We start from the raw sequence: 27495 nt of genomic DNA on the forward strand, positions 1-27495 counted from the left end.
AACACAGCTCGATTTTATTTCACTATTTCAACAAGCCCCAACAAATTATTTCAACGCTAACCGATTTTTGTAAGTCAAAAGTTTCAAAGAAAAATTGTCCTCTTCAGATTATTTTTCTGAGTATAAATATTATTCTGTAAAATATTCCTTATTTTCGGGGAATAAAAGTTGATTCACTCATCGAAATAAAATTTCCCATCTCTACCAGAATCCCCAGTTTCACTGGAGAGAAATGGCTATAGGAGATTCCATAATTCTGCACAGAAAATCCAAACACTATTATCCACTATCGAACCAGTCGGTTGTCCCCAATAAACTCGACCTTTTCTGAATTCCTTTTTCACAACCATGGATGATGGTATTTTTAACAAAATCTTGTTGTGTAAACACCTGTTGGCCGCGCCGCGGTACACTTTGAGCCCGAGTAATAGGGTTTATTAATGGCCTGGCAGGTGATTCGACGTTGAATTATTCTACGAGGAATGTCGAGTATCCTTCTGCGTCCTTCTCCAGGCTTCAAAGTATACTGCATTAAACTTCAGACGCGAAGAAGAATATTCATCGCGAAGAACTTTATCTGGGAGCGTACTCGATGCTAAGCTACAACTGTACACTGTGGTCTACAAAGAAAGACGAAGAATTTGTGTGTCGTCAGACTCAGAGAAGTCGACAATTAAATGTGCAGTGTTGAGTTGAAATTATCATGGATAATTTCAGAGGTAATTAGTGATCTGTGAGACTTAATTTTTTTTGTTACAGTATCATGAAGGTACATTGTAGGTATTGTATATTATATTCCAAAAGGATTATGAGTTTAAGTACACACAAGACATAGTTAAACTACTTTCATTGGTACGACCATGCATGGAGTGCATGTCTACCATTTCCGCATGAGTAGTTGTAAACTGACATAGCAACTAGCAAAGTTACACGATACGTCCACTAAGTCGATTCAATTAGAACTGATAACGTCTAGCAGGCAGGAACATCGACAAGATAGGTGAACATCACAGACAAATCACTGTCACACTACAACTTGTACGCAAGCAACATTCACTGAAGCATTAATCTATCTATACCTCTATAGTTACAATAATCACTAGAATTACAGTAGTTACAGTAATCACAGTAATCACAGTAATTATAGTAACTACACTTTACTTTCATGAATTCGTCTTGCCCCTTGACTTTAGTTTCGTTTTATTTTTTATCCACCTTGTACATCATGACAGCCACGAATACAATTCAGCCCTCGCGACCTTTTGGAATGATAATTCTCAAGCAGAGTGGAAAATTCACCACGCACGTGATTCACGCGTAGAGGACGCTTCGTCACACTCAGTTTTCCTGCAGATTGCACATTTTTCAATAACGTCCTCCCCTAGGATGATGGATAAGGGCAAGGAAGCCCTGTAATGCGGTCTGCTCAGCGTCTTGATTTAAATCTCTGGCGGTTTTATTTCGGCGCAGCAGTCCAGAGAGTCCGTCACTTACACACCCGTGATTCCCAACAATGGGAGTCTCGAAGTCATTAAATAATACGTAATGGCTTTCGAATTACTCGCGGCGGAACCGATATCGTCCACCTCTGTCGAAAACTACATTTGGAAGCGTATATTCTGGATCTAAATCACGGCGTCCTTATCAGACACTTAATTTCACGTCGATACGTCAAGGAGCGAGTGTAACTCAGAGGAGATGGAGATTTTCTATGCATATAGAGCGACGTTGTAAAAGTGTCAGATGCGAAATTCTATTTTCCAGTCTTCGAATCCTGAATCTCTCAATTTTTATGGACCCAGAAATTAGACTATTTCGGATCAAGAAAGAAACTAATGCGAGTTGATCTTAAACCCAGTCGAGGATGAAGCAGCTTTCAACACAAGGTCTGGATTAAGCATTATTTTCTTTCTGTGGAATTAGGGCCGACCTTTAACCTCCCAACAGCTTAAGCTACCTAGTACTAGATTTGGATTGGGTATTATCTTCTTTCTTTAGCATTGGGACTGATTACTATACTTAGCGCGCAAGTAGAATTGCCCTGCGATAGTCAGACGCGGTAAGACACTTGTACTCTGTGCTTCTTGTGAACTAAAAGCTGTCTTTATAGAAATAACCTGTTAAAGTTACATTATTCTAATAACCACAGCTATCTTTATCAGCTATTATTTTTCTGTCTCCACAGTTAAGCCTGAATTCGAATCTTCCCACAATTTAAGCTACTTAAAATCAATCACCAAGACCAGAATCAAATTCCCCATCAATAATACCTAAACTAACTTCCATAATGAAGCAATTAATCCCACTCTATCTTCATTTCTCTCTTCACGCCTCCCTGCACCAACTTAAAAAAGCAAACATAGAACGCGAACACACGCCTATAAATCAAGCCCAGGTACAATCGAATTTCTTCAAGCCCCAGATTTTTAGCAACAAATTCCTCGCGGACGGGAGTGCCCACAGTCGACACTGGGAGATCGAGCAAATCGTTTACAATTTATTAAAGGGACATTCTCGAAACGTCTCTCGCGAAATTTACGCGAGGCAGGGCGCAACGCTCCCTCCCACGATCCCCGCGATATCGCGCTCTTTTTTCGCTTCATTATTCAGGAGATAATCCGGATCGCTGTCCAGCCAGTCCAAGACAGCGTGGGCCCTACATACAGCGGGAGCCGACGTAGGAAAAAATTTCGTGCTCGGGGGAAAGCTCTGACTCATCCGCTCGGCGAGCCTCGCCCCATCCGACCATCATCCGCTTCCGAACGAAGATTTCAAAACGGAAAGCGGACAGCGCCGTGAAAGGGGGGATCGATAAACTCGTATCACGCTTGGGATAGGGTTATCGATTGCGCTGGACAACGCGTATTAAAACAAAACTGCCGAGTTCTTCGCTGGATGCGTGCCTTGAGAGGTAGCGATAGCCTGGCGAGAACTGAGGCTAGACGAATTTATACTGGCGAAAGCACTGGCGTCACTGACATGAAATTTTTAGAGAAAATTTCACGTGATATGGGTGCGCGAAGAATGTTCGTTTATGAGTTTTGTGTTTAATGAGGGGTGTTGAAGTAAATTGGAATTTGCCTTCTTAGGATCGAGGGAGTAGCTCTAATGCTAGATAGGTTTATATTAGATTTATATTAGATGAATTAATGAAGTCATCAAGCTGAAGTCGAATATTGTAAGGGTGTGAATGCATTACTGTTACGTTACGAAAAATCAGGTTACATGTTATAGCAAATCGATAGTGTGAGTCGAGGTTTTTCTCTGGTTTTAGATCTGTTTTGGTCTAATCTGAAACAAATTTGCTATAATATGAAGCGGGATTTTAGACGAGTTGGCAGTAACTTGTTCGTACCCTGAAATTGTCGTATTCACTTGGTTGAAGTTGTGTTTACATGGACAAGTTTGATCAACTTTAGATTGAATAACTTGGTTGTGTGATCAAAAGTTGTCTAGTGTAGAGGTAGTGTAAGATAATATGAGTGTACAGTCAAGGTAACACTGTAGGTATTGCTGTTTATATTTTCTTAGCATTCTTTGTATCTATATTGTTTCGAGAGATTCTAAAACAAAAACTACAGGCTAAAATTATTATTCTATTAATGCATATATTATCTCGAGAGATTCTAAAACCAAAACTACAGGTTCCAATTCTGATTCTACTATTGCAGTACCTCGAGAGTCTAAAACCAGAACTCCAGATTTAAACTCTAATTCTGCTAATACAGTACCTCAAATGATTCTAAAACCCAACACTACAGGTTTCAAATCTGATTCTACCAATATAGTATCTCGAGAGATTCTAAAACAAAAACTACAGATTCAAATAATTATTTGACTAATATATTACTTCAAAATATTCTACTTCAGTATTCCCGAATAACTGTACAAATATATCTCGAGAGATTCTCAGCCAAAAAACCACAGTTCCCAATAACTCTTCCTCCCAAACGAAGATCAAGTTCTCATTTTTTAGTGTCACCATAGTTCCTCACGTTTAATATCGCCAGCCATTCCAGTTCAACTTCAACCTGCCATATTGAACGCCCTCTGTAAATCCCCTCTGTGCGTGAACTTCGACTCTGTCCCAAGTAGCTTCCTGAATAGGTATTCAACGAAGGCAGGATCGGGGATCCTATTGATACTTGTGCTTGCTCCGCCGTGTTGCGTAACGGAGAGCCTTAATTCGCGACGACAGGCTTGTTCGAAGCAAGTTCTGAGACACCGTTTCCATTCAGGGTGGAAATTATTTTCGCGGAATCACCTTACGCTCTCCCGCGAGCGGACTTTATCTCCTCCATCTTCGCTGGCTCCCAGCGACGCAGGAGTTCCTTCCGCTGCACGTGTTTATCAGCTGCGCCCGCCGACACGAATATTCTATGGAAACCAATACCGTGGAAACGAGCGTCGCGTGCACACGCCGCGCCACTGAAATCTGGCCTACCGATAGATCCCGAGCAGCCCCTGCCCGAGGACAGGAACAACCCTCCTGCGTCCACGAGGCTGCCAGTGGCTCGCAGTCAAAACTGGACAGAGACTTCCGCGAGGCATATTGCACGCGCGATGGCAAATTCTGGGGCTGGACAGATGTGTTTGAATTTTGGATTTTTTAGGGCTCGCTCGAGCTTCGAGGATTCCATTCGATTTTTTATAGGGGATGGCTGATGTTTGCGCGTTCCTGAAGGGTATTGAATTGTGGGGAAGAGTGTAGAGATCGTTTGATATTTGAATGTAGGAGATTCTTGATATTATTGGGGATAAAAGGATGTAAGAGTGGAATTGAGGGAATGTCTTTTTTTTGGAATTTTAATTTTAAGTTTGTATGTAAGATGCAAATCTATTGAGGTTGTCAAGGGAATAAGGTAGTTGTGAAATATTTAAGAGTAGCAGAGAACTAGATGAATTGCTGGGTTTTATGATATTTGTGGAATTTTAAGGTATTTCGAGCAGGACACTCGTCGAATTTTTATTTTTAAGTAAATAAATATAGTGTGAAATGGAACTGTGCTGTAGAGAGTCCTCATTTTCAGGAAATCGAATGACAAGATTTATTTGGCCATCGTGCCTGTCTATCACTGGTTAAATCTACTTGCATGTTCAATACAACCATGTCTATCTACTGTAAATTACAGTATTCTATTCTTACAAATTATTTGTGACTTGTTATATTGAAACCAGCTAAAAGTGCACACGTCCTTCTATATCACTTAATAATTTCAATTTTTTAATATTTTGTTAACACTGAACTAAAACGAACGCTTTTTTCTAATTATATCCTTGTGAATACAAGCTGTACGAACCCAATATTTAAAAAAAGAAAAAGTAAGTAATTTGTAAAACGTTATTACACTATTCTATAATAACACATTAACGAGCAAGTAGAAGTACCTTGAAATAGTCAGACACTCTACCTTATAATTCTTAAGAATAAAAGCTTCTCTTTATGGAAATCAAAACCTATTAAAATGATTCTACTTTACACGTTTCACTTACATTCACATTAATGACTACCTTTACTCAAACTGTACTTCTAATTACATCCAGCTTTTCAAAGTTACCCAAATAATCTGAATTTTTTCTGTACATTTCATTTTTCGCACACACCGTCTATCTTCAAAGAGATTAAATTTCCTTTTACAGTCTCTTCACCATTAATACTCCTTTTTCTTTAAAATCTTCTTATACCATATCCAATCCTATTAGTATAACTTACTCAATTTTAATAATCCAAAATCCAATTACTATAAAGAGTCAAATTGCCATGCCCATTATAATCCAGTACTAACGTTTCATTTAATTATTATTCTAATCTCTGACTGTTAGAGGGTAAAATACTGAACTACAATTTAGACCAAATTGTTTAAACAATATTTCTGTACCTGAGGGCAAATGTTACCCTCAGGTAAGATAAGTGTCCCATTAATTTACCAGACACTAACATCAATATTATTTAATTTTCAGCTCAAATTCTAGTAAAAACCAAAAAACATTGCCAAAAAATAATACATTCAGTTACTCCAGATATAATTCACGTGTCAGAACATACATTTTTCGGTTGTCCATTTACTGAGACGTGCATCTTAAGCTTCCAGGTATTATGACATTTCCCCAGCAGATATTTCCTCAAAGGCAACCCCACACCAATTTTCGTGCATTTGTTGAATCCAAATTCCGCGACTGCCACGGGTCTCGCCTCTCGACTGCGAGCCACTGCCTGTGGCCAAAACGATAACAACCCTCGCGGCGTGTCACGCAAAACTTTCACGCGTCCCGCCGCCACCCTCCCTGTCTTCGGCTTCCTTTTTCAGGACGTTGCCGCCTCTGGCTCGCCCCTGTCTGTCGCGGCATTTCGTCGAGCCGCCACGCTCGGGATTCCCGGTCAGGTTCACGAGCAGGCTGCGTTCACGGCGCGACGCCATTTGTGACAGAGCGCCGAGGTCTTTCGCCGTGTCGTCGCGCGCCTTTGTAAAATTTCTCTTTCGTTTTCGAGGGAGCGCGTCCACGCGAGCGACGAAGCCTCGAAATGAAACGATAAGGTTCTGCAACCGGTCCCGTGACGAAACGAAACCGTCTCGCTGGGAGCTCGGAATTGCGTTTCACCGTAACGACGTCGTTCCTCGATTTTTCCATTTCGCTGGAAAATTTCCTGAATTTTTGAGGAGTCTCCCCCATTGTCTGCGAGATTCGATGGAACGATAATCGCGATGGGACTCGTGCGAGACGGAGACATGTTCGTCATGGAACACTTGGGCTCCTTGTATCGATCGGGGCGAGAAAATTCGAGGCATCGATTATCGAACTTTTGCTTGAAAATTCTGCACCTCAGAGCCTGAGTAACCCAAGACCTTTCTTGTTATTTTTCAAGAGAGCCGAAAAACGAATGCTATTACACATTTATTGAGATAGTACTCGAAGCAGTTTATAGTTTATACTACATTTTCTTCACTTAGGATGTAACTTAACTAAATTCCTATTATTCTAATAGAACGAAGAGAAAGCAATACGATTCTGTAAAAAACTTAATCTTGGAAGAAATGGACTTAGGTTACTCTAGCTTTGAGATCTCTATGTCTTTCTTTAATAAATATTAAAATTGTTGTAATTATTTATTTCTCTATAAATCATTCTGTGAACACATGGAAAAAGACTCTTTCTGTCGATGGCCCTGCCACTGTTAAACGCTTCACAAATTATGCAAAACTGTGATAAGTCAACGCCAGAGGCCCACTCAGGTGAATCAAGCTTCCAAGACTGACAAGAATTATCACGAGTTGCACACAGAAATTTTGGAACCGAGACTGAAACCCTTCCCACATTTCTTTCCCATTTCGCCTCACCCTGCACCCACTCTTCACGTCTCAGCGTAATCCGCGACATCCCTGCGGAAATCGCGTAAGAGTGTTTGCAATTTGGACGTGTACGAGGTTAAAACGAAACCACCGACTTTTATCGCGCAGCGTAACGTTCCGTTTCCCCGTAATGTTTATCCCGCTGCCTCGGCGAATTTTCTATATTTCCAAAGAGCTGCGTCAGGACTTCCTTCGACCCCTGCGAGCCCCGTCGATGACACGACAAACCCCAGCTACGTGGAACGAAGCCACTGCTTGTAATGGAACGTTCCCTTCTCGCGATATTGTCGTCGCTGGTTTCTTCCTGTTTCTGAAAGTCTTTCACGGTTCGAAGAAACTGTGTCGAGGATTTCTGTGACGTCGACGGGCATCGGGGAGGGTGCAAACACCCTACGAGCGGGGACAGAGGTGGCCCGCGGGGGTGGAACAAGGTGCTCTCTTTCTATGGGATTTTCTTCCCCCTGTCCCAGGCAATATTTTATATTTCCGCGAGACCGCGCCGTGTTTGTTGCGGCTTCGCCGAGGCACGATGACAAAACTCGTTTCCCACGCGGAACAAAGGCCATGGTACTGGTCGCAGAACGCTCGGTTCCGTTCGCGACGCTGTTTTGAGCAATATTTTATGCTTCCAAATGAAGTGCCCACGGTTCGCTGCGACATGTGAGCGGCGCTGGGATAATGACGAAACTTGCTTTGCATGGGGAATGAACTGTGACGTTCACTGGTCTCTTTAGAGGAACCTTTTGCTCGGGGAAGACAGTGTCGGGATTTTGGTGAAGAGGAACGAAGTTTCGACAGCTTGAATTATAAGGAAATTCTATTTTTTTTATCTTTAAATATGAGTGTGGAGAATTTAAGTAGCAGAATTTTGAAGAAAATTTGTTGGTATTTAGATTTGAACTGTGAATCTCTCTAGACTGTAGATTTTTATGCAGTTTCATATTTTTAAAGACATATTAATCTAACAAGATTGCACATGACGTCTTGAAGACGTCTATTTTGTGTTCATTTTATGCCTGAACGTCTTACAACATAATGTAGACGTTTTAAAAATATCCGAGAGCGTACATCTTAAAGACTTGCAAAGTTTACATCTATAAAACGTCTTAAATACGTAATTTGAACGTCCTTAAAACGTCTTATAAATGTTTCTAAGACGTCCTAAAGACATACTGATTTGTAACATGGGACGTCTTAGAGACGTCTTTTGGACATTTTTAGGACTTTACTGGATGTTTTTAAGATGTTCTTAAGATGTCTCTGTGCTATTTAAGCTATAAACATCGGATATCTTAAAGGCTTCTTTCGTACATTTTTAGGATTTCACTAAATGTCTTCAAGACGTCCCTAAGACGTCTCTGTGCAAAAATCCTAAACATATCTGGACAAAAATTCTACCTCCAACCAAATGCTCCCTTAATTAATGAAATTAAAACTACAAATTCCCGTGACTCAAAAGAAAGCATTAAACCACCACCTCTATACTCTGCACTTTCTACTCCCATTCTGTTACTCTACGTCATTCTGAACGATCGCGTTAAAATTTCAATAATGGGGACAGGCTGCAGCAAAGGCGCGGCGACAAAACTCGTTTCCCATACGGGAACGAACTCGCGCATTTGCCACGAGTCTCCCCGGTTCATGATATTTTCATTACGGTCTATGCCCGATGTTTCTAAGAAACTGCGCTAGAACTTCCATAATAGAATTGCAAAGCTCGCCGAAGATGTGTCGACGAAACTCGTTTCTCGGTCGCGAGCGAACACGGGACGTTTATATGTCGAGACGCTGGGGTTCTCCGTTCATAACGTTCTCGTTATATTTCTCACGTATCTAAGGAACTAACTCCGCCGTTTCCCCCGCAACACGGCCGCGGGCTTTACCAAAAAATACGACGACGAAACTCGTTTCCCATACAAAACGAACCCCGACGTGTTTATAGAGGAACACGGCGTTCCCCTGTTCATAACGTTCCCGTTTACTGGCGGCCACGTTCGATATTTCCAAGAAACTGCGTTGGGATTTCTATGACACGGCAGAGGGGTCGAGGAGGGGCGGGTCGGGGGTTGGGGGAGGTCGAACGAGAAGATGCGACGACAAAACTCGTTTCTCGCCGCGAAATGAACTCCGACGTTTATGGCGAAACGCGGGGGAGTTCGTTTTCCACCTGATGTTGTCGACGCTCGCGTTTCACCCCCCCCCCCCTCTTGCCCCTGTGTCGCGAGGAATTTTCTACGCGTCCAAGGAACCGCGTTGGGATTTCCGTGACGTCTGCGAGGCCATGCTAAGGAGACGTGACAACAGAACTCGTTTCCGCGCGAGGGGGACGTGAACGTCGAGGCGTTCACGCCTGGAACGCGGGACGAGCGCGAGACTCCAATGAGATTTCGCGGAACTACGAGCTGCGTGTACGTGCGATCGCGTTTGTTTACTGTCGCGCTCCCGATGGAACAGGTGGATGGGGAAGGTCGCGATTGGACGACGCGTTTGCCGTCGAATCGCCTTTCGATGAAGGCTCGACTCCAGGGAGAGGCGGTGTTGACTGAGGTCAGGGAGGGGGAGGGGTGGTAAGAGGGAGATGAAACGGGGGCGGTTTCTTGGGGGATGAAAGTTGATCGAGAGGCGACTGTTTTTAGCGTGTATGGGCAAGTCGAAGCATTCTGGTCGCAGCGATGTTTTCTAGAGGGTGATTCTCTTGCTGGAAGAATTGAAGACAGTGCTGCCACGAAGACAAAACAGTAGGAAAGCGTCTGACAGCATTGTGGGACTCTTACGTCGCGCTAGAGTCCTGCTGCGATGTTTTTATGGTGGCATCGCTTTGAGGATCATATTGTGTCTCTGTCTCTCTTGTTTAATGGCTTCCTTGATAGAGGATATCGATGTAGTTAGATTCGTCTGAGATGGGTGTACGCAGGAGAGTAGAGTTGATTTGTGATGAGGGTTGCCAGATGAAGTCCCTTCTTGGGTGTGGTGAGGGAAATTGTGAGACAGGGGAAGAAACAAGTTTGGTATAGAGGGAGAAATTGGAAGGTGGGGGAGAAATAAGGGGTGGCATATTCTGCCAAACTATGAAGAAAAGCGGTACCTGTACTAAAAATATTTTACTGATATTTTGCACTAAAACTAGACATAAAGTATTCGAAATTATCTAAAAATGTAAAAAATTCAATTTCACATTTTTCTGTAGCTACTGCATTTTTCTATAGTTAGGGTAGTATTGTACTGTCCTGCTAAGACCTTGCTGGAATCTAGGGCCTAGATATACCATACATATATAATATATTAGTTATAACATTAGTATTTAGATATCGACACAGTCACTGGGACATTTACCTTCTATACTTGAAAAAAATCCTGCCCATCTCTGATTTAATGCAGTAATTCCGCAGTCTCGCGGCTCAGTCGAAAACACCAGTGGCTTTCAGAGTAAAGGCATGTTCAGGCGAGCAATTCGCCCATCGTTGGAGTTCCTTGGCCTGGAAGGGCTTTCTTTCTCGTCGACTAGCCAGGCTCTCCAGCCGTTTCGCGAAAGAAGCGCAGAGTAACAGATAAAGTAACGGATAATGGAAAAACTAGCGGCGATGGAGCGGGGGAAAAGCGGCGAGATGGAAGAGAGGGATAAGAGCGCAGCCGATTGTGGAAGTTCCTCATCGAGAGCTCGACTGCTCGACGGTGGCGGAAAAACGCGGGCCGCTTGAAAGGAAAGCTGAAAATTTCCCTTAATCAAAGCAACGAAGATCTGGATTTGACGCGTGCGTGGAAATAGTGATTATTATTTTCCATGGGGGGATTAGGAATACAGGGTGGTCCACTTAAATAAAGCCACCTACATATTCACATGTTCCAATTGTGATATGAAAAATATTTGACTTGAAACTATTTTATTTGAGACATCCAAAAAGAGACATTTCTTGTAGTATATTCGTCTTTCTATGCCATTCGAATTGTATGTAAAATATTCTTTGTGTCATCACAATTAGAGAAAGATATTTAGGTGACCTTTCTTAAATGGACCACCTTGTATAAAAGACAATGAAATCCAATATAATGAGGCGGTCGACGAGGGTGTGTGAGAGAAAAAGAGAAAGGAAAAGAGTAAAGGAAAGTGTTCCATCCTGGGCCTGCTAGTGCACTTATCAATAAGATTATCTAGCAGCCCTTGCCTTAGATGCGGGGATGTTCATGTCAGGTCAGCTCAGAAAATTGTACTTGAAAGAAGGTATAGTTAGATGACTACTTTATGGAGGAATAATAATAAAAATATATACATAAAAATATAACAAAAATATACATGATGTTATGTCATAACTGTATCTATACAGACTGGTAATAGAAACCTGACGTCACTCATCCCTATGCGTAGGATCGAGTCTGGCAACCACATATCCAACAAAAGAACCCATCGTCCACGTTCCCTTTCTTCTTTTCTCTTCCCTCTTCAATTCGAATTAAAAATCTGCCCAGGTTAATTAAACTCGACGCCGTCGCTTCTCTTGACTATCACTGCCTAATCTACTTTAGAAAGAACCAGAGCGCGCAGTGCGTTTGTAACTTCTTGCGTTTGTTAATTAAACCCCTACCCTCTCCACTTAGTGTTCTTTCGGCTGCAGCCCGCGGAATTCAACGTGTCAGGCAGTTCTGATTATTCAGTTTATTTATTCAGTTTTGCTGCGATGCCGCTGCACGCTTAGAGCGCTTTATGAAGTAAGTGTGTGAACATTTTTGGGGGCTTTTGGGTTACCGTACGTAGAGATATGAAAATAGCGTGTTTTGAGGGGAAGTTGACTAATTTATGTATTTGTTTGCCTCTTTGTTTTTAATATGAATTATTATAGCAGATACCGTTGTTAATTTACTTAAATGCTTAGGAAATATGCGATATTCTAATTTATGAAGATTACTTCTTGTAGCATTGCTAGTTATATTGGTCTATAGCTACGCGGAATTTGAATAATAAATGAGTGGGCCGCCGCAGCAGATAAGAGTTAATTACATTAATAATTTTTGTTGCGTTGTCTGCGTGAGCTTCCTGCGTGTTTCTTGTTATTTTGCATCTAGTTAATTTAACCTGGTATTACTTGCACTGTCCTGACAACTGGAGGTTTGAAAATTTGAAAATTCTCAAATTATTATCTGCTATGGTGCTTCATTTAAACGAAAATGATTTTAAATTCTGGTCCAATACATATGCACTGAGGTATATTTCAACAAATATAGTAGCATTACTGAACCTCTGTAAAAAATAATTAACACCACTTTTCTACAAATGTCTACTATTCTATAAAAAAAACTATTCATAATACTACTCCAAAAATTCGCGACTTTTCAGGTCCACTACTTCCCACCAATCATCCACGAATATTTTTCTTACCAATTACTGAAAGTTCAATTAGTATAAACACCGTGACGTGCACCAGACGAGGGTCAAGACTGACACTGACAAGAGCACTTAATTCAATCAGATTCCCGAGACGCGATCGTTCTCGTGCTTTTATCTCCTTCCTCCCCAAAAGTTCCAACTCACCCTCGGTCAGCTGTCCCCTCAGTGCGTTTCCTGTCTCGCGGCTGTCGACCGAACAGAAAACTGGGGAACAAGAGATGATGCTCAGCTTTTGTTTGGGTCCTCGAAAATGCGATTGTTTAAGCTGCAGCTAATCCGAAATCGTCGCGCAGACGGTGCCATCGTGTTGGTATTATTTAGCCGAAATGGATTTGTATTTATTCATTAAGCTCCTGGAGGCGTCGAGCACCCCGAGTCAAACTCGACTGCCTCCCCTCGTGCTAATGACTTTCGCGACGCTGATGAGCTTCCATGCTCGTTTACGGGTCTGCTTTTAGTGGCAGGTCCTTTTGTGCGAGTCATTCTTTTCCAATTGCACTTTCCAGCGGTTGTGGTCCGCTGGTGATTTAATTTCTGATCGTTCAGGGAGACTCAGGCCTTTTGATGTGTTTTAGATTGGATGGGATTTGTTGAGGATGCTGCGTTTCCTTGATATAGGATCGTGGCTCGTACGCGAATTTATAGCTGGGACAGGTTCGTAAGATTGACACTGGTTCGCTATTGATCAACTTTTGGAAGGACTGGTTGTTTAAAAAGTATGAAGCATGTACCTACTTTGAGTATGAAGTATTTAGCTTCTGCAGCTGGGATCTTGGAACGAGATTTTGATTGTTACGTGAATTGTGTGTTTAACGAGAACAGCTTTGTTTTGTTGCATTTAGGGAATGATTGCTGACTGATACTGTGTTTCGTAACTCGTTTAGATTTTATCAAAAATGGGAGCAACAATGCACGCAAACGCTGTTCGGTTGGATGAAATAATTTTAAGCTTTGGTGAATATCACAAAGGGCTTGTCATGAAAAATTCAGTGGAGTATTCGATAATAGAGAATGTGATTAAAGCAAGCATAAGTCACTATTACTATACAGACTAATTGGAACAGGAAATTTAAAAGGATTCCTAATTGCTAATTATTTAGTAAAATGAATTTTGTTAGAATTCAAAATTATTTCCAGAAGTGCGTGAGCGAATAAAGAAGTAAAGTTACACTGTTATATTGTCATTATTAATTATTCGTGTAGAATAACCAGCTTCGTTTTGTATTAATAATTTATGCCTCGACTTCGTGCTGTACGTACTTTGCGAGTATTTATTAAAAATGCGTGTAAATTTCAGAGGAAAATTATTTTCCAAATATTTTAGTCGCCATTTTTGTATCACTTTTCATGTAATAAATTTTAAAACAAAAAATATTCACAGAGAATTTAATATCAAACCAGTTTTCACCTACTCGATAATTGTAATCAATACCTAATGAGATCATAATCTTAGAGGTAGAACCTGGATAATTTAATCACAGGTGATGTCAAGTCAGGGCCAAAGTGATATCGAATCAGGGTACAGTCAGGCTCAACTCAATGTCAAATTAGAATTAAATCAAGGTAACATTAGAGTCTCAGCAAGGTCAAGACAAAGCTAAGGTTAACTCCAAGTCACTTTGGTCTCCAATGAATTATTTAAAAGACATCAATTTCCTCTCATAAATTATTCCTCAACAAATTCCCTTCAATTCCTCCACAAATTCCTAATAATCACCATATAAATATTATATACCCAAAACTAAGACATACCTAACCACAAACTTTCCCTCGCAAACACTTCTTTATCTCCCTCTCACCTCCATCAACCAAGGTATCCAACCCAGCCTCATCAAAACAAGCAAACAAACAAAAATCGATCACAAAATTGCCAAAATTACTTAGCAAACAAGATTCCACCAAAACTACCCCTCATGTACGTAATATGAAACATCACAATATCTCAACACTTAACGATATCTATCAACAATCGTGAAGTAAAATGAAATATTTTCCCTTAAACAATAGAGATTATTAAGAAGACTATTATACTCTGCATTTCAAACATCCTCAAAAAAAACCATCCCCTCCACCCCAGACAACCCTCCCACGACTAACCTAAACGCATAAAGTTCAATCTCCACCGCAACTTTGCTCCCGTGAAACCGTCAGCAGGGAGGGCAGAAGGTTGCAGAGGATCGAGTCGCCCAGCGTAAGCGTTCCTCGCGCAGGAAGCCCTTCCGTAATCAGAAAATAAGAGTCGACCAGGGTGCGCGATGGGGGCGAGTGTTCGCGGCGGCGCGAACTTCCCTTATTAAATTGATTGCCCTGCTCGGCGCGGAATAAAATTAGCCAGGGGTGTCGTGATTAAAGTTGCCAGGTAAATCAACGAGCGTCCCAGGAAGGAGGTCCGCGAGGACCCTCGCCTCGAGTATCGAAGCCAGCGGCGATTGTTTCCGCGAGGCGAGGGAGAGGCGTCGTGAATATAGGAAGCTCGGGGATGCATCGATGTCGTTTGTAATTTACGCGCAATGCGAAAACTTCTGCAGCCACCGCCATTCCCACCCCATTCCCACCCCTGCTCCTGTTCTCCCCCTTGCGCGTCTTTATCTCAGCGTCTCGCTTCGCTGCGAAGTCTCTCTCGAGCACGGTTCACCCTCACGGTTCCACGGGGACGTGGGAGACGAGAGGCGGAGATGTGAGCACGCAGAGGGGTGGCAAGGGGGTGGAAGCAACGCGATGACGTGTCTACATTAAGATCTCGAAAATGTGATTCCTCAAGGGGTCGTACTACTTTGGAGAATTGGAGGAATCGCGTTTTTTGTGCTTGTCTTCTGGGTACTGAGTGTGTGGAATATGGTTAGAAAGATGTATTCAGGGGTTTGTGAGCTTGATGAGGTTATTAATGAATTCCCTCTTAGGATATAGAGGGGAAGCTGGGAGGTGCTGGAGAGAAATATGTAATAATAAATATTATTACATTTACGCGTATTAAAGTCTTGTTCAGATTAGTCAAGCTACTTGGATTCAAATGGTTCGAGGCAAATTTTAAGCAAACCGAGAAAAATACATAACAAAATCGACTAAACATATTCATCGTTTATGTTCAAAATACAATTCTCTTCATTCAATCCTAAGATATTATTTTCTCATTACTCTAAGTACGTAGTACGATACAAAAACTGTATAAAAAATTAAACAATTAGAATCCTATTACCAAACACCTCTGTACAATCTAAAAATAAAAATAACAAACACATTCCTAGAAAAAGGGGTGCACACCCACGTTCCAATAAAGAAGCTACAAAAATACAGAGAACCCTATCCAGCAAAGAGTCCACCTGCACGAAATTTCAGCCAAGCTCGTCCCACCGTATTCTCCAAAAATCTTCACAGATCTGGTCCATTTCTCGCCGCGCTAAGTAAGAAGACCGCTCAAAGCTCGCTGCTCCACCCTCGCCAGCGAAGTCGACACGCGGCCCCTCTCCCGCTGAAACGTTTAACCCGCTTAACGCGCTCCTTTTCGATCCCGTGATCGTCGTAGCAGCCAGAAGATGTCTTCTTAATGAAATGAAGCCTGTAATGAAAAGGGCGCACGCCAGCGTTGAATACGTGCCCCTGTTCACCCCCTCGACACCCTCCCTCGGCTCGTCGCTCGCGTGGAATAGCCCCCGCGGTAATTGCGATCCAGGAAAATGATGCTAGCCGCCTTGATTTACTTGATGGCGCGTATTTAAAAACAACCACGCGCGTTTTAATTCCGACTGGGATACCAGTAATTACTGTAACGTTTTCCCTATTGTTTCCAGGCCGATTTAAAGCTGTTTTGTTCGCGCTCCACCCATCGGAGAGTAGTCTTGTTTTTATTCTTTTTTCTCTCCTGTATTTTGTGCCTGTTGTTTTTTTTTATGTCACGAAGATCAGTGCGCAGGAGGTATCAGTGAAACTGTTGTCATTCGCGAACGGAGCTCGCGTTGAAAGGGTCGCGGAAAGATCAGTCCCTGAAGTGCGCACCGCGAAGCTCTGCTTGTTGTTTCTGTTTCACAGCTGTGCGCGCGCGGAGAGAGCAGGTTTTTTTTTAAAAAATTGCGAACCTTTCCACCCTGTGACTACTCGACCCTATCGTGCTTTTTTTACGATTTTCGAAGTGCTAGTTGGAGGGAAATATTTTGAGGGTTTATCGATGACTTTTGGAGAGATAAGGGCAGAATATGTTGTAGTTTTATTTCTGTGAATATGGGTGAATGAGTTTGATGCGCTGATTAATATCGCCTGAGGGAGCTAGGAATTTTTTAGAAGCCATAGGAGACACTGTACGAGTCCCTAAATTTGTAAAAAGAAATGTCTCTGATGTAGATAAGTAGTATCAAAAGAGATGAAGAATTTAAAAAACTGTAGATAAAAAAAATATTGTATCTCGTTACATAAATTCTGTTTCAAGACGCTAATTTAAGAAAACTTCTGCGTCCTTAAAGAAACTTTTCCTCCACCATCAGGAAACAATTCTATAATTTTGATTTTTATTCCACCTCATTGTGCGTACTTCACAACAAGAAAAAGTTTCGTACACCCCAGTTTGAATGAAACTCATCCAGTGACTTCAAGCGTAACCGACAACCTATATTTAACTACTCAACAAAAACTGAAAGCGCTACGTTGACGATTAATACCCGAGTCGAACAATTACCCACGAATTCGGAGCAACTTCCCCCAGCATAAATCCCTGAAAGTAATATTCAAGGCACAGAAGCAGCTCGCAAAACTTCTCGAAACGCGACAATCGCCGCGAGAATCAATCCAGAGCGCATTTACTCTGCAATTCAAGAAACAGCTCTATTAAGACGACGCCCCTCCAAGGGGCGTCCTAAAGCCTTGTTCAGATTAGTCAAGTGACTTGAATCCAAGCAAGAATGCAAATGATTTGAGGCAACTTGACCAATGTGAACGTGTTACTTCACTTGATTTAAAATATTCCTTCAAGTTTCCTTCGACCTACTTGAACTCAATGAACTTGACATGTGTGAACATGAACAAGCTACACGAATGCAGGCGACTTAAATTGAAGTAACTTGAGCAACCTGGACGAGGCTTAAGGGAAAGCTTCTATTTCTTGCAACGTCGCTTCGAATCAGATACATCACGTGTAACCATAATTTTCCTACCACGGGTGCCACCCCTTCGAGTTGCACTTAATAAATTCATAAGATCGTCGGTTTGACACGCGAAAGAGCCATTTCTTAGGGACAGAGAGGGGCGCTGGGGTCAGAGGGCCCTGAAATATTCCCAGCAGAGCCCGTTTCACGCGCCTTTGAGCTCCTTTTCCTCGTTATCGTTATCAGGCTCGCTCGGTTGAAACTCCCACGGCCGTCGTCTTTCTTCTGATCAAAGAAACGAGGTGTAGAATGCGAGAGGTCGCGTTACATCGAGTATTAAGGAAAACAAACCCCCGCGAGGAGGGAGTCGTCCTTTGAACCTGGAAAATGAGAGCGGCCCTCTTCTCGGCTCGTGATAAAGCAACGAAGGGAAAGAAGCGGCGCAAGGCTGGGCTCTCCTCGTGCCCGTGTACAGTTTACGCCTTGATTAACGAGACGGCCGTTGATCAAAGTGTGATCAACCACCGGAGGGGGGATGGGTGAAAGAGAAGGCGACCGAGGATCTACTGTTTCGACCTCCACGCGCTTGGAAACGGAAGAATAACTCGCTGATCCGACGTGGACCAAGCGAAAGAAACGAGCTCCGCGACCTGCTTGATGGGCCATTGTACGACGACTCGAGGTAAAATGCATCGCGATGTGCCGCCCGTTTGCGTTCGATGCTGCTCGTTGGGAAACCGCGATGATTGTTTGGCTTGTCGCTGGGGACAGTCTGGGGCTGTATGATGAACGTTTATTCGAGATGGAGGAATATTAAGTTTCGGACTTGAGGAGAATTTGGATCAGGCTGCTGTGCTTTACCTTGCTAAAAGATTTGAAAATTGAAATATTTGAATATTTGAATATTTGAATATTTGAATATTTGAATATTTGAATATTTGAATATTTGAATATTTGAATATTTGAATATTTGAATATTTGAATATTTGAATATTTGAATATTTGAATATTTGAATATTTGAATATTTGAATATTTGAATATTTGAATATTTGAATATTTGAATATTTGAATATTTGAATATTTGAATATTTGAATATTTGAATATTTGAATATTTGAATATTTGAATATTTGAATATTTGAATATTTGAATATTTGAATATTTGAATATTTGAATATTTGAATATTTGAATATTTGAATATTTGAATATTTGAATATTTGAATATTTGAATATTTGAATATTTGAATATTTGAATATTTGAATATTTGAATATTTGAATATTTGAATATTTGAATATTTGAATATTTGAATATTTGAATATTTGAATATTTGAATATTTGAACACCTGAACATTTAAATATTTGAATAGTTTCATATCCTAACTCTTACAAGCTTCTATAGGAACAATTCTGTACCTCATAGCCTAGTGTAACCCAAGTCCATTTTTCCAAAAATTAAATTTTTAACAGAATCTTATTGCTTTCCCTCCATTTTACTAGAAGAATAAGAATTTACTTAAGTTACACTATAAATGAAGGAAAAATAGCATAATCTGCTTCAAATATCTACTACCTATGTTAAGAAATGAATAATCGTAATTGTTTTTCGACTCTCCTGAAAACTCACAAAAATTTTTATTTCAAAACGAATCCTATACAAATAAAAAAATGTCTAAAAATAAATAGCACAATTTCTGTCGAGTGTATATCTAACAGGGGAATATTTCTGTTGAAGAAAATCGTCTTTAAAGGTGTCGGGGTTGCGCGCGCTTGCCTAAGTCCCGTCAACCCTTGGATTTAGTGGCTATAAGTGGCCGTGTTGAAGTGTCACCTTCTCTCGACGGCTTACTCGACAACGCCCCCCTTAAAAAATGACCCAAAGAGTCGCCCAATGAAATTTAAAACCCACAAAAAGCTGCTAGGATTTCTCCAGCACTGAATTTACTTCAACCCCTTAATACTCGCGCTGTTTTCCAACGTCTGCACTTGCATGGATTACTGCGGACTTTTTTAAATATAATGCTGTTCCTTATTTCAATGCACACGCAGCGCTGTTGCTAACGTAAATCGAGTGCCACGGTTATTTAGATTGCATTGCAGGTGGAGGTATTAAGTTGATGAAATGGGTTTCTCGAATATTTTTACATTTAGTTTTCAATTACTTAAGCGTTATCATTTAATACAAGCCAAACGAATAAAACGTTTTAATTAAATTACACCATGTGAAGTTTGAAATACAAAACTTACTTTACAGATTCCTCTCGTATCATGTCATTTACTTTCCCTCATGATCTCCAACTTATATAAAGTGTCTCCTCAGAATTAACCAACAATAAAAATTAGACACCACCAATCTAGCAATCTCGACTTTCCACAGTTTCTCAAACTCCTCGTACATCCACCCTCTCAACCATTCCCTGCAACCCAGGCTCTAAACTCCACATGGCAACATACTGATCGCCATTAAGGACACTCACCCCCTTACAAGTACAGCTCTCGCAGTAACCCCAGCACGCGCTCGAAACCTTATTTCCCTTCCAGCCCCACTGTGTCTCCCGCCACGCGAAGAAAAACTCGCCGCAAGTCGCATTAATTCATCAAAGACAGCGCAAGGTATCCAGGAACGTAGCCACCCTCGGAGCAACATGCTCGGAGCGAATTCCACAGCGCCATCGCAACGAGCCACTTCTGGAGATGTTGAAGGCTCCCGCGAACCAGCATGACGCGAAGGAATCCCAAGGATCCGCAAACGTCGAACGCTGTATCGCGATGGCGGCGACCATTGATCAGCGTCAGGCTGGGGTAAATCTTGATTTTGGATGCGTCACGGTGGTACGCATGGTCAACGAGCGCGAATCAATGGAGTTCTCGGTCATTAAAGTGCCATTAGCCCGCGGTTGTCCATCACGAAAATTAATGTTGTAAATCCCAGCACTTTGGAAACCGGGCCACAGAGAGTCCTTCCCTGATAGTTTCCTCCATCCAAACACCGTTATCGTCGCGTATCGCGTTAGCTTCCGTATAATGCCCCCCTCTATCTGTCGTCTGGACAGAAAAGTTGAGAATTGTAGTCGATTAGTCAAATTTGGAATACTAAAATTAGGTCTAATCGAGCAGTAACTCGAGAGATTCTCAAAGAGGAAACTACGGTCACTCGTTGACGCCTACTGTATGGAGCAAAGCATAAAATAAGGAATGTCCCCCTCTATCTATCGTCTGGAAGGAAAAGTTGAGAACTATAATCAGTCAAGTCCAATGCAAAATTGGGAAACCAAAAAATAATACCTAGTAAAGGAGCAAAATAATGGTGAAAGATTTATTGAGCAAAAATTAGGGTCTCTCGGTATTTTCCTCGATATCAGACGTCAGAATATCTATACTGCTATATATTACTCTATAATAGTACATTTAAGAATGGTAATCTAATTTGGAATACTACAAGTATGCCTAATCATAGAGTAAACTCGAGAGATTCTTAAAATAAAAACTGCGATCAGCTACTGATGTCTATTTTATGAAACATAGAGCGAAGATTTACTGATTGGATTTGCATTTTATTGTGTTACTGCCTGTCTCTCAATTGCTATGCCAGCGAGAAAAAGTACACTCAACAATAAAACTATATGGGTCAACGGGGAGTCCTCTGATAGTTCCCTCAACCCAAACACGCGTTAACTCCCGAATAACGTCCACTTCAATCTATCATTTTTAAGAGACAGTTGAGAATCGCAGTCAGACACATCCGTCACAAAATTTGAAAACCCAAAAATAATATCTAGTAAAAGAGAAGAACAATGATGAAAGACTCATAGAGCAAAAATTACGGTCTCTCGTTATTTCATAAATGTCAGAATATCTATGCTATTATACCCTACTCTATAAAACCATATTCAAGAATATTACTCAAATCTGGCATGCCTACAAACTGAGTAAACTCGAGAAATTTTCAAAGCAAAATCTACGATCACATTCTGATGTCTACTATATGAAGCAAAGAGCAAAGATCGTCTACAGTTTGAATTTAGATTTTTCTCCTCACTAAAACTCCCTTAATTTACACGCCATCGTGAAGAAGCTATACTCAAAAATAAAAGTGTACAGGTCACAGAAAGTCCTCTAGAGAATCCTGATAGTTTTCCCCTTCCCAAGGCTCTTATCCTCGCGTATTCCTGGAACTCTCCAAGAATGCCTCTCTCCCTTTTCTCCCTCTCTAACTGTGCCACTCTGCTCGAAGTAAAAGTTGCGAATTATAGCCAGTCAGGCCCGACACGAAATTTATCGGCGACCTTAGCCGCGCTCTCGCAGGACGTGAAGGAACGCGCGCGCGACACGGAAGCAGATCCCGAATGCTGTTCACGACACGATCTCGAAAAATACGCGCGGACAGTCAAGGCTGCACGTGGCATAACGCAAAATCGATATCGCCGCGGGGTCGAGGGGTCAGGGGGCGACGGCAGACTTCTACCCCCTCCTGCAGTTACTTTTATCGTCTTGCTGCGATTTGTCTCCGTATGATAACGAGGATGTAAGCCGGACGGCCATGGAACGCTTCATCATTCGTGGAGCGCGCTGAAAAATCTGCGGTCGGAAAGGGGTTTTCTATCGACTTCCCTCTCCCTCTGTTACCCTTCTTATCGCCCATTGTCGCTTAAAAGAAGATCGTGCCTGGTTGTGGGGGCTGCTACTCCTGTACTGGGCGGTGGCTTTTCGTAGTGAGGGTCGAGTGCTTTCTTGTGGAGGTATTATGTAATTTGTAGAATGACTCAGAGATTTGTTCACATATTTTTGCTATATTACTGAACTTCTGGAACTTCTTTCCTTAATATTCCAGTATTTAATTATTTTTGGTTTATAGAGTTTCGAAGTCTATTTCTAGAGTGACTCAGAGGTTTTTTCACAGATTTTTACAGCATTACTGAACTTCTAGAACTCCTACTTCTTTCTTTACTTTTCTTTTTTTAAATTTTCGAAGTCTACTTCTTCCCATTTACAATAATTACCGTCTCACCCCTCTTAATTAGTTTTTAATTAGTCTACCATTTTATTCCTCTTCAACACTTCGCATTTTCTTCTTTTCTCTTTCCCAAAGAACCACCACAAGATTTCCCGCGTCGACATTACACCTATGTCGCGATATTGATTAGTTTACGATTGGCGCAACGTGTCCGCAAGATGCACGTCGCTGTTTCGCAACGACACAACCTCCCAAGCTTTACTCCCTCAAATACAATCACCGAGAGTACATTAAACGCAGACCGATCCCTCGGAAGAAAAGGGTGGTTTGGATAAAAAAAATGTGGCGAAAAAAATATTTCTCGAGGCGGACCCTTTGAAGTGGCGTCGGATAAATAAACTGCGCAGTATGTTTCACGGAACAAACCTGTCGCCCACAACAGAAATTGATGACGTGGAGATACCCTACACCGAGAACACACCGCCATTTCTCAAATTCTATTGCGGACGACGAAAAAATTGCGGGCCACATATTACAGAGGCTTCCTAGATAACACACGATGTCTTGAAGACGTCTATTTTAGGTCCTCTTTATTTCTGAACGTCTTACGACATCATTTGAACATGTTAAAAACATCCAGCAGTGGACATCTTGAAGATTTCCGAAATTTATGTCCATAAATTAAGATGTCCACGTAGTAGACATCTTAAAGACGTCTATTTTTCGTCTGAGACGTCTTTTGTACATTTTTAGGATTTCACTGACTGTCTTTAAGACTGTCTTTAAGACTGACTGTCTTTAAGGCGCCTGTATGCTATATAGTTCCTTACATCGAGGTTCTACGACTTATCCATCGTAAGAAAATAGCCAGGCATAATTTAGACACCTTCTACGCACGAGAGTCGTCAGGCGAGCAAACATCTTCAAGGTTAGAGCGATCGACACAGCTGATATTCCATCTGCGTTCATCCTCTCTACTCGTTTATCGCTCGCGTGGAAATCCATCCATTCACCAAGCGTCTCGTAAATAGGAAATAACGCTATAATTGAGAATGATCGATAACTTTCGAAGGTTTTTCTTTCTTCCCCGTTTTTTCTTGTTGCTATTTTTTACACTTCCTTTTTTGTAAAATCCAAACCAAACGAGCTTCGGTTCTACCATTCGAACCGCAATATTTCATGCGATCGCGCATCCATCGGGCAAGATGTCCCCCAATAGAGAGTTAAATAGCATCTGGGTTTTAGATTTATCGTGATCTGGCCAAGTGAATTTATCTTCTTCCGCGAATCGATTATCCTTTCAGCGGTTCGACCGACGCCGCGGCTCGGCGTTTTTCCTCTTGGAAAAAAGAGAAATATTATTATGCAAGATGAATCGAAGTTGTCGGAAAGTTCGAACCCAGTACGTTGTACAGGGCGACAAAAAAACTTTGATAAACGCGGGCCCGCGAACTTCTTGTTTCCAAAATAGCCTTTATCAGCCCGCGCATGAATCATGTGTCACGTGGACCACGCGCCGTGGGAAATCATTTCGCATATCGAGGGGATCAGGATCGGGGTAAATAACTGTAATCGACGCTGCGCTGGGTATTGATGTGACGTATTGGCTCTATGGAGTCGTTTATGGAAATTTTCTTCCTTGATTATTTTAACGAGTTACTTATTTATCGTGACGATTCTGCAGGTGCTTCTATACAGAGTTATTCAATCATTATTTATTTATCTTACGATACTTTCATCGAGAGTAAAGTCTCGGGTCTTATTCAAGCATTCTATAAATATTTGCTGAAAATGGATTTCGAAATATAATCTGCTTGACTTCTCAGTCACCTTCTACCTCCCATTAATTACGCTTATCATAAAGAATGAGATTCATTATTCTTAATTGCATCAAACTTTTACTCAAGCTTTCATAATAACTAATATAATATTTTCTACTGTACTCGTCTCCTTCGAAATTTATCTCACGTGCCATATTATTCTAATTAAATTACTCGAAAAGTTTCCACAGACGGTTCTACTCGAGAACGTATTAATGAGCTCGAATGCGTATGCAATGTAATTGGTAATCGATAACGTCGAAAAAGTTATCATGGCTGCGAGGCATTTTCATTGTCCTACTGATATCGAAAACCAAGTCTTCCCATCCCTTCCGCGGTATAATGATATGGAATTTTCTGACAATGCATTAGATAACGTTGTACACCCGTGTGAACGATCAATAATCATTCTCATAATTGCGACGCATTTTCAACATTTCATTAATGGTGGAACCGCGCCTCCTCTGGTCGTTTTAATCGGCTCGGAATATGCTTGCAAATTTTGTGATAACGTGTTAAACACACTATCGCTCCGCGATAACAGGAGTAAGAGAGATCGATAGTGTTGAAAATTCTAGCAACTGCGAGGTGGTTCCAAAAAATTTCGCAGCCAGCTGCTAAAGCCGACACTTTTTTGGACATTTGCACGCCCGAGGGTACTTTTCCATTCACGAGCCATTTATAACGGGAGACCGTAATTAGAAGTTGAAATTTTTTTTACGAACTAGAATAATCCCGAATTTAGATTTTTATTGTACCATAAACTTTAAAGTAATAAAAGGTAACATGGTCGAGTGAGTGGATTTACTATTGTTTATTGAGAGGGCTTTTAAAATCAGTTTTATACCCTATAGAATATTTCAATTTCGAGGAAAATCGTTTTTTATTCTACTCGAGAGCAATCGAATTTTATTCGACAATTTTCAATGATTTTTCTCGGAAAAATGTTAACGCTTTGTTAAGTTACACTATAAACTTTAATACACTTTATATGAATTAAATTTCCATATTGGCTATTAATTACCAACACTATCAAGCGCTCTGTTAATTTATTTAATTTGTGTGCATTCTGTAGTGTCCATGCAAAGCTAACAAGACATTAACTTGCTCTGTAGAGATTCATACGTAATGCAAACATTCTGTATATGTTTTCTATAAATTAATTAATCACTTTACACACTGTTTGAAAAGCACTTGTACTTTATGTAACATTTGGGGACTGAAATAGCACCGAAAATTCTGTGAAATAGACCAATGTATAGAGGACACGGACAATTAGAGAAAATATCATTCATTAAAATTAAAATTTTCACTTCATTACACTGCTCGAGTTGCGCAGTTAATTGTAATGAAATTTAATGTTTGGAAAAAACTGAACCAAGAAATTGGAAATGAAATGCTAACGTAATAATGATCGTTCAGGATATTCACCTAAATAATTACGCACTTGATGTAGCCGAGACGAGATAACTAACAACCCACCACAAATGACAAATACCACATGACCATTTTCTTGCAGCGCTCGTATTTAACCCCTGTTCAACCCAATGTAATCAAGACTATAAACAATTACTCTACAAATCTACTTTAGTAACTAACTCTCGGACGCTCGACCACAAACAGCGGTGTCCAAGTTATTTGCAACCCACACTAATCTGTCCTGACTGCATTTAAGCTGGCTATTTTTAATCCTTCCACGGAAACGCGTTTCCCGAAACTGCTCTGATCCGCCTCGAATTCGTTCCTACTCGCTTCGATTCGCCTCTACTGGATCAAACAGCCTCCAACCTGGTGAAACCTTCTCCAACCGCATCCAACCTGCTTCAAACTTCTCCAATATTGTCAAACGACAAAGTATCACGAACACAAAGTTAGCATGAATTAACCAAAACAGTGTCCCAATCATAAAACAAAACAAAGCTCAAGCAACTATAGGGACCTCATAAATCTATAGCTCAGAGTCAGCCTATCCAAGTCGATTTCGCGATTACCTACTTCTTAACATAATATTAAATTTCTATTTAATATTTCTAATATTTTTCTATTTAATTATCCTATTTAATATTTTTAATAATTTCTAATATTAAATTTAATTATTAAATTTCTTCTACCTACACCGTAACTTCACTAAATTCCTATTATTCCAATAAAATGAAGAAAAGCAACAAGATCCTGCATAAAACTTAATTTAAAAAAAGAAGGGACTTGGGTTAGCCTGGCTCTGAGGTATAGAAATTATGTAAAAATAACAAAAAAGTTCAAATTGAAAAGAACATTCTAATTACCCTAGAGAAAATGTTTAAGGGTAGTAAAATTGAGTCCCTTTCGAATTCCACAGGATTTCTCTATCACGCAAGCCCGCCAAGTAGAATACCCCATTAAACAGCGTCATTCCTCGGCGACACGGTTCAGCATATTAATCAGTCGACTCTCGCGCAAGAAACATTCTTCCTTTCACGCTTCATGAATTTTGTGAAGAAAGGTGCATACTTTGTTTTCGTAATAAAAAGATTAAAAAAATATTAATAATTACCTCGATCAGATGTACTCAAAAGCAGCCAATATTTTAATACAGCTATCTTAATTTTTAATACAAAACTTATCGAACTGATACATACTGGTAGAAATTCCTCCACGAGCCTGCAGTTGAGGTTCAGCTCTTTGATTTTTCTAAGAGTCAGAGGATTTCTCAATCGCGCAAACCAAAATAGTAGAATACCCCATTAAACAGCGTCATTCCTCGGCGACACGGCTCAGCATATTAATCAGTCGGCCCTCGCGCAAGAAACATTCTTCCTTAAGCATGGCGGAGGCAGGATTATATACGACGGAGAGGCACGCGGGTGAAATCGAAACAGGCTCCCGTTTTCCCCGCGGTGCGACGACGGAATTGTCGGCCATCGATAGCACAATGCTCTCG

General features: G+C 41.0%; 1 protein-coding gene and 2 long non-coding RNA genes across 3 annotated transcripts; all 3 read right to left on the minus strand.

Moving 5' to 3' along the window:
* Nucleotides 1–289: 289 nt before the first annotated feature.
* LOC143186745 (uncharacterized) lies at nucleotides 290–26201 on the minus strand. Its single transcript, XR_013003101.1, has 2 exons — nucleotides 26007–26201; nucleotides 290–620 (listed from the first exon to the last, which is right to left on the minus strand). It is a non-coding gene; the product is annotated as an uncharacterized LOC143186745 (long non-coding RNA).
* On the minus strand, nucleotides 19996–20986 carry LOC143186666 (uncharacterized). Its single transcript, XM_076390374.1, has 4 exons — nucleotides 20970–20986; nucleotides 20653–20906; nucleotides 20279–20609; nucleotides 19996–20218 (listed from the first exon to the last, which is right to left on the minus strand). Exons 1-4 carry the CDS (start codon nucleotides 20984–20986, stop codon nucleotides 20101–20103), a joined length of 720 nt encoding a protein of 239 aa, XP_076246489.1. The 3' UTR covers nucleotides 19996–20100.
* Nucleotides 20688–27495, minus strand: LOC143186744 (uncharacterized). Its single transcript, XR_013003100.1, has 3 exons — nucleotides 27194–27495; nucleotides 26861–27064; nucleotides 20688–20846 (listed from the first exon to the last, which is right to left on the minus strand). It is a non-coding gene; the product is annotated as an uncharacterized LOC143186744 (long non-coding RNA).

The sequence above is a fragment of the Calliopsis andreniformis genome, unplaced genomic scaffold (genome assembly GCF_051401765.1).
Source record: "Calliopsis andreniformis isolate RMS-2024a unplaced genomic scaffold, iyCalAndr_principal scaffold0022, whole genome shotgun sequence".
NCBI classification, from domain to species: domain Eukaryota; kingdom Metazoa; phylum Arthropoda; class Insecta; order Hymenoptera; family Andrenidae; genus Calliopsis; species Calliopsis andreniformis.

Coding starts and splice junctions, on each gene's coding strand:
- LOC143186666 (XM_076390374.1), bottom strand. Junction 20,610..20,652: donor CGAGAACTCCATTGATTCGC/GCTCGTTGACCA, acceptor TCCAAAATCAAG/ATTTACCCCAGCCTGACGCT. Junction 20,219..20,278: donor AGAGCTGTACTTGTAAGGGG/GTGAGTGTCCTT, acceptor CCTGGGTTGCAG/GGAATGGTTGAGAGGGTGGA.